This window comes from Pantherophis guttatus, chromosome 6, assembly GCF_059756535.1.
Source record: "Pantherophis guttatus breed Tessera chromosome 6, ASM5975653v1, whole genome shotgun sequence".
Classification (NCBI taxonomy): domain Eukaryota; kingdom Metazoa; phylum Chordata; class Lepidosauria; order Squamata; family Colubridae; genus Pantherophis; species Pantherophis guttatus.
The window spans coordinates 51,614,898-51,625,058 of record NC_142068.1 but is presented as its reverse complement, the minus strand read 5'-3'; the positions used below and the strand labels follow the sequence as shown (position 1 = coordinate 51,625,058).

Genomic DNA, 10,161 nt, shown 5'->3' with positions numbered 1-10,161 from the left:
GAGCTTTCTGCAAAAACAAATAACAATATTACCAAAGTTTGGTCTTCCTCCTACACATAATTTTTAGGGTTCCTTTGCTGATGGCTCCAGTGGTATAAGTAAAAAATTCTGCCAGCAATTGCTTTTCCCTATTTAGAATTGGTGGTAAATTCAGGAAGGTTGAAACAGAACATAAAATCATCCTGACGCTTGCCTCCAAGTCTAAAATGCAAGAGAAAAAATTATACTACATCAGTCCTCTTCTACATAAATCACAACTATCATCACTCCAGTTGATATACAAAAGCTAGCATTTAATTATGATTTCATGTTGAAGGTTAAACTTCAGTCCAAAGTTCTTTTCTGCACACTGCAGTCTGGACACAGCCAATCCAAGCATTTGTCAGAGTAATTGAAAGCTGAATAAAGGTTGCACAAGAACAGGAACCCAGAGGAAAGTTACTGTGGATACCAAAGCTCACCAGTCATTAAAAATTATCTTTATTACAACCGTTCATTTATTTTTACAAATGCAATTTGAAATAAATTGCATCAATAGATCAAGATATATAGACAATAAAAATGTGTGCTTCTTCCTGATTAAACTTCTGACACATCTCAAATGTTTACAAGCCAATAATTAAACAAGACTATATGATTAATAAATAGTAACATCTGGTCCAGTTCAAGTATCTATCAATACATCAAACTTGATATAGAAACCCTGAAAGCCTAATACTATTTATGTGTTGCAGTCAGTAAAAAAATTGTCAAATTTTAGGGCTTAGTTAGATTCCTTAGTTTTAAAATGAAAGGTATGTGATATGAAACCATAAAAAGTAATAGGTTGAGACAAGTAAGGTGTTGCAAGACCTAAAGATTTTAAAATATTTCAAATATTTTGCAATTGTTTATAAATAAGCTTTTTACATACTTATAATAAAGTCTTTGGATTCTCTTCAAGCTACCCTGTGCATGCCCCCCTCAGAAATACAATCATAAAGAACAAGGCAGGGGGAAAAGCAAGTGTTTTAAAATTTCAGGTTTTTAGTGTACCAATTCCAAAGCAAAATTGTCATTTTGGTTGCATAAGCAATTCCACATCTTTCTATCGTCTGCTGCTGGAATACGTATTCTTCACTGTTTGTGAGCTTATTTTCACTAAGATCTACATTAAAACAACAAATATAGTTATGTTCCCCCTACAAACCAACTGTGCCTTTTCTGTAATACCAGAAGTAAAGATATATTAGTTTTCCCTGTTATTATTCCCTATTTTAATATTTTTGTTAGCTGCCTTAGACAGTTTTAAACTTAAACTTGGGATAAAATGTTTTAACTGACCAATATTACTGAAATAGAAGAAATGTGGTATATGCTTTAAGAATATGCTTGCCTTTATTTTACAAAGTCAAGCCAAAGGCTAGGGTCTCAAAAGTTCTTAAGTTTATTATTCTGAAACATGTTATGTCTCTTGTTATGTTAACTCTTGTAAAGTTGAGACAGGGATTTGGATATTTAATGAATTATTTAATGGCACAGACTTATTAAAAATAAAAACAATGAAAATATTGGTTCCTCTGCTTTACAATTAAGAAAAAGCTGATATTGAAGCAGGTAATACAATCAGATTTTGGTTGGGAGATCTTGAAACTAAAGATTTTTTTAATTATAAAAAAAAGATTTCATGGGATAACTGGACAACTTCAGAAGTAACAAATGGTAGAAATATTTTCTCTAAATTGTTAAACTACCTAAACAAGGCTCTAGAGCAATTATACTTGCTCTTGCAATATGGTTCAGGACTGTTATCTAGTATATTTTATAGTAACTTTTTATGATGGCAGATACCAGCAGTTATTATATCCACAAGCAAATAAATTCGTGCTTTATTTAGTGAAATCTGTATGAACTTTTCACACACACGTAATGTGCTGGGCAGCTATATAATTAATGTAAAATTTATGAACATTAAATTTTAAGGCAGTTCTAATGAGAACTGTTATATTTAGTTGATTCATATCAGAATGCTTGATTTGTTAAAATATGTTACTGAGTTAATAAAAAAATGTGTATTATGTATGTGCCAGTCCCATCATGGCATTTACAGCACCATAGATAGGCTTTTGAACAGCTGCTCATCTAGAAGTACTATTATATTCCTGTGCAAATATATTAGGATTTAGCAAACAATGGCTTTAAAAGAAATTAGCTTTAAGAAACATGGAAGAGGGTAGAAAATAAGACTAGCAGGGAAAACATGAGTCATAGTATGCTAGACTTACAAAAATTTAGAGTTCTACATATGTTCACGAATTGAAAACAGAAGGGTTTCTTTAATTCCGTCCAATTCAGTGCAAATTAAAAACTGTCTTTGAAAATATATAGCACGAACTGCCTTATACCTGATAAGGACAGCATTGCCCAAAAGAAACAGTATTATCAGCAGTAATATAATATCTTAATTGTGCTGGTAGTCCTTGATTTACAACTACAATTTGGACCAGAATATCCATTGCTAAGCAAGTAATTCATGTCCGATTTTACAACCTTTTTGGTCATGGCTGTTAACCGAATCACTGCAGGTAAGTGAATCATGTGGTCGTTAAGTGAATCTAGCTTCCCCCATTGACTTTGCTTCTTGAAAGCTGGCTAGAAAAGTCACAAATGGTGATCACGTGATCAAGGATGCTGCAACCGTCATAAGCACATGCCAGTTGCCAAGCACCTGAATTTTGTTGCATAACCATGCAATGCTATGATGGTCATAAGTTTGAAGACCAGTCATAAGTCACTTTTTTAAGTGCCATTCAGTGACTTTGAATAGTCACAAATGAATGGTTGTAAGTCAAGGATCACCTGTAATGTAATGTAAGCTGTAGTATATTACTGAGAATGATCATTGAACAAAACTACTAATGCAAAGTTTTCATTCAGATTATTTCTTTTTCAGATAAGCCTCATTCACGGACTAACTGAGGTTGTAATCCAAGTAACATGGAGAAAATCCCTGAGAATTCTGATTTAAAGAGAACAGTATCCCTTATGGAGATATGGATGTTACTACTTATAGATATTGTCACTTGTGCTTTATTATATTGCAGGGATTATATTTTTAATGGTGCTCTTAGTGTAGCTGCCAGAAAAAGTTAATTATGATTTACTTTCTTTGGCAAAGTGCAAACTAAAGGTGCATCATTGAGAACAGCAAACAAATCAGCAAGTTTCCAATTCGATAAAAAAAAATCATAGCTTTTTCTCCTCGAAGTGTGGGACAATCCCTGTATCATCTTGGGCTGAGCTGTTTTCTTTTTCATTCATCTTCAGATTCTCTTCTGCAAGCTGTGATAAGTATTTCTATGTGGGACAAAGAAACTGCTTTTAAATTAATGAACAATTAAATTGACAAAAGTACACTATGTATTCCCATAAAAGCATTTAATAATGCCAAAAGATCGAAATACAAACCTAATGATTAGTCCCAGTGGCAGCATTATATATGTATCAACTCACCTCAGCTTCTCTTCTTTGCCAGTCTCGCTTGGTTTATCTTTAACCAATGATGTTAAGGTGAGCATGTGCGGATATGTTTAACACAAGTTAGCACTTTTTTCCAAACATAAAGCAAAAATTCAAAATGCTTCCAATTATCTAGCATGATTGCTGAAAAATGTTTGTGCAATATAATTTTGATAATGTGTTTTACAATGATGAAAAAGTTATCATAATATAATCATAGTATAATCAAAATAATAAATTTGCAATTTTTAAAAAAACTGATAGGAAGGGAAGACAAATAATGTCTATACAAGTAGCCTTTGACTTACAACTATTCATTAGTAATTATTTCAAGTTACAATGGCACTGAAAAAAGTGACTTACAAATGGTCCTTACCCTTACAATATCTCAGTGTCCCTATGATTGCATGATCTAGACCAGAGGTGTCAAAATGGCAGCCCATGGGCCAGATGCATCACACACAGGCCACTCCTACCCCAGTTCCGCGAGGGCAAAAAATGTTGTGATATGTCATTTGACTTCATTGTGACACGGCAAGTTTGATACCTGTGATCTAGACCTTGGCAAACTGCTTGTACTTGTGATAGTTGCAGTGTCCAACAGTCACTTGATCACTATTTGAAATTTTCCCTGGCCTTCAACAAGCAAAGTCAATAGGAAAAGCAACTGAAAGATGGCAAGTGGCAATTATGGCAAAAAAGATTGTTAAAATTGAGTGCAGTCACATGATGCTTCACTTAACAACTGTATCACTTAATGACAAATTTTGCAGTCTCAATTATAGTCATAAATTGAGGACAAACTGTAACATTTGATGCTAAAAGCAGCCCCAAATCAATAGTGAACAGAAAGCATTTTCATCTGATTTTCTGGAAAATTCCCAACTCACTTATAGTTAAAATTGCTGATCAAAAGAAAAGCAACAGCCATATATGGGCCATTATGTAGTATCATCTCTCTTATTTTTTAGTATGATCCCTCTTCAACATTCAAGAACTACTCAATTCTAGGGATTTCTTGCTTATTCATTTGTTTGTCTGTTATTGGTTGCCTGACTCCTCTGTGACTCTTGATAGTATACAATATTAAAACAATTCCAAAGTACAAACAAAATAACTACAGATGTTTTGGGGAAAATGTCAGCCTCCAAACAGAGCCACATAACACCCAAGGGACTGGCGCTCACTCTAGCCTAATGCCTGGGAGCAGAGCCAGGTTTTGAAGACTCTTTAAAGCCAGGTCTGGGTGGGAGCCAAACGGCAGGGCAATACTACTGATGCAAAGTAGGGCCTTTGGAACAGCTGTGCACTTAATTAGAAGTTAAATTCAGTAGACATGCATAAATACACAACACACACACACATACAAGAAGCTGATACTCTTAGTCCTTCTTGTAAAGAAGCCTTGCCAAACCAATGCCACTTACTTCACACTCTTAAAAACAGATTCATCTGTTGCTTAGGTTTACTAAAACCATTAATATGTCCAGATCTTAATAAGCAAGTGCACATTTATCCAGCTATGTAAAATTGCTTTGGTCTTAGATTTAGTGGCTATGCTAAAGGAACACCAAGAATCCTAAAGGCAAGCCTTTCACCTGTTCCCATCTCCTTTTTCAGTTAAGCTTGTGCATGACTTATCATGGTATGTACATCATCTCACTTCTTGCTCTAAAGAAAGGCCAAGGTGAGGTGACAATCTTCTCTTGAGCTCTAATGATATGATGTGTAAAAATTCTTCAGATGTGCAACTAGAGAATTAAACTGAAGTATTTTAGCGTTTAGTTTAGTGCTTCCTAACCTACATTCTACAAAACTGTGAAAGAGATGGAGGGTTAAGAAATATAAAATATAAATAAATAAAACACCTATGTTCCCCAAACAGTGTAAATGTATTATGTGAGTTGTTCTGAATCTATTCAGCTTTCACTAACCAAACATGCACCTAGAACATTTTTGAGGCCCCCACTAACCAAACAATGACTAGAACATTTTTGAGGCCCCCTCCAAACATACTGAAATAACTGGGAAAAATCATTGTTTAAAAAGAGTACATGCTTTTAAGTGAAAAGGCATTGGGAATCCTATACCTTTGTAGGATTGTAAAAGAGGGTTTTCAGCACTCACTACAATGGATGTCAAATATTGAAACAGAATCAGTGTTGAATTGATTCTAAAATTTATTATGTTATTCCAGAAGGCACACACCAATGTTTACATTCTTATACATCTCCCTTGTTTTTAAATTGAGGGGTAAAAGGGGAGAAAAGTGTATTATTAAACCATGTTTCATTTCAATGTTCCTTTCATTGACTAACTGTTTGAATTGAAATAGACATGTAGGTGGTATTCCTTATAAAGAGCAGTTTTGTGATCCAAATTGCTTGATGGACTTGCAAAGTTTAAGAAACACTGTTCTAGTTAGTTCATTTTAGATTTAACTCAGAAGTATGGCATGTCCACCATTCTCATAACATATGGAAATGATAATATTAGCTTCAATATTCCATGGAAAAGTACATTTGAAAGTGCAAAAAACATTTTTGCCTTCTTTCTGCTAGCTTCACTTTTTAAAATTTTACAACTTCTTTTATCCCAAACATAATTTGTTCAGAATAACAGAGTTGAAAGGGATCTTGAAGGTCTTATAGTCAACTCCCTATTCATGCAGGAATCCCTATACCATTTCAGACAAATGGTTGTCCAATCTCTTCTTAAAAACCTCCATATTGAAGCACCCACAACTTCTGGAGGCAAGTCGTTCAAAACAGAAACACACAACACTGAATAATGATACATATATATACTACTAAAACTCTTGTATTTGATTGTTTATAACATTCAATTCGGCAAAATAGAGCGTCATAAGGCAACAATTTTTAATCAACGTATCTCAAATGGACTAACAAATATTGCATCAAAAATTTGGAACTCATGACTTCTGTGGGATTGAAAATTGGAAAAGTTGTGTCTGCTTCAGTGATGTGTTGTCATTTCCAACATTCCCTGCCAGCTTCCCACATCTCAGTGGGGAAACTGACAGGAAGTTGCTAGTCCAAGGACAGTAGGCAAATAAGTGGCTCCTGCCAGATGAGGGAGGGAGATAGTGGGTACAGAGAGGCATAACAAGGTTCAGGAGAATGCACAGAAGCACATGAGTGGCATGGCACAGGTCAGGGAAGATGCCAGAGAGTGTAGGTTGGGGAGGATGCCCAAGAGGTGTGACAAGGCTCAGGGAGGATCTGTGAGGGTGGAGGAGGGTACATGAGGATATGAGTCAGGGAGAAAGTGAGGGAAGCAGGGCGAGAGTCAGGAAAAGCATTTTGGGGGTGTACTAGTAGGAAAAGAAATAACTCTGAAATGATGTGCTAACAGGTTACAATTGCCTAGTAGTTTTGATATTTTTAAATCACCATTTTATATACCTTCCTAAATTTGTTTTATTTTGTATTTATTTATTTTACAAGGACACGTATATGAAGGACAAATTTCTTCAAAGCTCTTGGGGTAAAAAGCAGTATATGATTTATATATTGTTGAAGCTTGAAAAAAATATCATGATTAAAATGAAGAAAAAGGAACAATCTGAGGAAGAAACTGGATATCAGGATATAGTACTGCCATGTGTTTGTGGAAGGTTATAAATAGAGGGTTGAAGTGAAGAGGTGTTAATTCTCTCGGGAAAACTTCAATCTGATCTACTGCAAGTTTAAAGTAGCCACATAACCCAGCAGACTCTGGAGGATGCAAGTAGATACTGCTGCTGTAGGCTAAAATGCCAAGATAGAGTGTGAGGTAATCTTGCCTGCTAGAAAAAAGTACTGGAGAATCCAGCATAAGTCCCATAAATCTCAAGAAGTGGGAACAAATTAAGTGAGATTTCTTGTGGTTGACACAAAAGTGCAAGCAAGCTAGATCTAATATAGCTCTGGCATTAGCAACTACTTCTTCTTTTGAAGGAGCTGCCAGAAAGTAATTACCAAAGTAATGAAAAACTTATCTCACTTGAAAGTATGAAGTGGACTCACACAACCCTGTTGCATTTTAATACTCTTTTGCTGGAGTTGAAAGATCAAAGAGAAGCATCTTGAACTGAAACAGATACTCTCTAGTAATAAATGAAGGCACTGGTGATAGTCTGTCCAGATTCATTGTATGGATGTAGATGTCCTTCATATCAGTCATGTAAACTGGTAGCTATTAGAGCCATTGAAATCAATGGGATGAAGAATCAGTGTGAAGATACGGTTTTGTTTCACGTTGTGAAATGACAGAAGTAAACCTCCCCTTCTATCTCAAATAGAGGCAGGACATCTATTCTTCCTTTGCACGACAGAGTGGTTACTTTGGTTTGCAAGATATTGGGGGAGGGGGGGGAAATAACAACAGCATAGTATTATGAAGGTCACTGGAACTTGAAGGCATAGCTCTGCTTATTGTAATACAATACATTGTACATACTTAAAAAGATTGTATACTACTAAAGTAATATAATTTATATCCTATATCATGCAGTTTTCTATGCTACTATAGTGGAGTGCACTTTCTACAATATTCTTCCTCATCCACCACTACTATGATAAAATTGAGCTCGGAAGGGAAACACAACACTGCAATGAAGAATAATGATGATGCATATACCACAATACTGTACATATTCAGGTTAAGGATCTTGCATATGCTGTGAATAGTTTGGATAATTTAATAATCTGAATGAAATAATAATTTGTTACCTGCAGATTTTTATAGTGAACAGTACTTCTACAATGATGAATTTTTGCTGCATCTTCATTTGTGTAAAAAAGTCCACAAAGTTTGCAGTAGTAGCCAGTTCTGGGAACAACAAATTCCACCCCTATAAAAAAAATGAATTTAACGATTAGGAATAAATTTAAAAAAACTTGCATAGGAGAAAAAAATGTTGAATTCAGCTTGTTGTTAATTTGAATCTAATGAACTACAGGTAGTCCTCGACTTACAATAGTTCATTTAGTGACCATTCAAAATTACAATGGTGATGAAAAAAGGGATTTATGACCTTTTTTTCACACTTACAACATTGCAGTATCTGTGTGGTCACATTATCAAAATTCAGATGCTTGGCAACTGGCTTATATTTATGACCATTGCTGTGTCCCAGGGTCATGTGATCCCCTTTTGCAAAAGTTTGACAAGCAACGACAATGAGGAAACCAGATTCACTTAATAACCATTTTACTCATTTAACAACTGCATAAATTTTGGGCTCAATTGTGGTCATAAATTGAGGTCTACCTGTATAGTATAGCCAATACCATTTAACAGATAGCCTTATAGTATTTTTCATGTTTCCACTTCTAATTATTTCAATGAGTAAACATCTAATTATTTTCATCTTGCAACTATTACATGTTTTAAATTCAACATAGAACATTTGAGCCATTTACATCAATAAAAAACTATAGAAATATGTAAATATTCATTGTTGTTTTTTATTTGACCAATTTGTAAAATTGGAGCAAGAAGATTCCACATGCCAGACCTGCATTTCTTAAAAAAAAAGATCTGGACAAAGCATATTAGCCTTTTTCATTCCTTGTATATTTTTTCTTCCTTTTAGAGAAAAGAGGGTTTTAAATCCAAATGTTAGAAGGAAGGCTTACAGTTGAAAATAAACTAAATTTATCCTCTGTTTCTAAAGAATGGAAGGGAAAAAAGTGAGAAATTCAATTTCCTTTCATTCTGGGATTCTTTCTCTTTTATAGTAGCTCTGACCTCGGGAAACAGCTGGAAATGCAGCAGTTAAATAATCAATCAAACCCATGGTTACTTAACATTTTAAAGTGAGCATTCAGTGCTTTCAATATTTTTCTCTCCTTTTGGTTTTTGTATTGAGGTTCCTTAAAAGTTTGCTCTTGTCTTGGGCTTCTGATATGTTGTCTGCAGCTAATAATAAAATCCAGTCAGTACCATTCATCCATACTCATTTAATCCTGTTTACTTTATTAGGATTGGTGTTTCCAATTAATTTTTTAACATTTCAATTTAAATATATAATATGCAGAAAGTTGAATTACTCATATTTTCTTTCCTTGATTATCGTCATTTCCATATATGATATCAGTACTATCATTATCATCATTATCCATTCTAACAGCTAAGCAGAAAGATTTGTTTATATTTTGTTTATTTATTCATCTGAAGCAGACTGTTTCCCTGAATTTAATTAGCAAAAATCAACTGATTTCTCTCAGTTTCATTAAAGAAAAATGGTTCATGCTCATCTTGATTAATGAAACTTAACTCTGTTCAGAACCGAATACATGACTTTACATATTGAAGCAACTGGGCATCTGTGATTTTTCAGATTCTGTTTAACAGATACTGTTCACAGTATTTTCTTGAATCTGGAGTTTTAAATATTATTCTCAAGATAGAAAACCTCTCTGAATAAACTCAAGATACATTGTTCTATAAGATAAAGATACCGTAAAAAGTAATATTATATGTGAATTACTTCTAATCAGACAAACCTAGTGGAATGTTGAGCTCTGTAAATACATCATCTTGTTCCCACGGTGGTGAAAAATACGACTTTTTTGATTCAGCTTCTGGGAAATCAGGAGTTTTTATTTCTGTATACCTACAATTTGCTATAAAAACAGAGGAACATTTTGAATGAAC

The 10,161-nt window shown here is 34.2% G+C and overlaps 1 protein-coding gene across 3 annotated transcripts in view; it reads right to left on the bottom strand.

Moving 5' to 3' along the window:
• Positions 1-457: 457 nt before the first annotated feature.
• The window catches only part of RBM20 (RNA binding motif protein 20), an 88,797-nt gene continuing 79,093 nt past the window's right edge, over positions 458-10,161 (bottom strand). For all 3 annotated transcript variants that reach the window (XM_034440077.3, XM_034440078.3, XM_087872883.1), the window contains 3 exons: positions 10,011-10,130; positions 8,232-8,353; positions 458-3,336 (listed from right to left, as the gene is read on the bottom strand). In XM_034440077.3, coding sequence (XP_034295968.2) covers positions 3,226-3,336; positions 8,232-8,353; positions 10,011-10,130 — 353 coding nt within the window. In that variant the 3' untranslated portion in view covers positions 458-3,225. The remainder of the gene's footprint in view (positions 3,337-8,231; positions 8,354-10,010; positions 10,131-10,161) is intronic.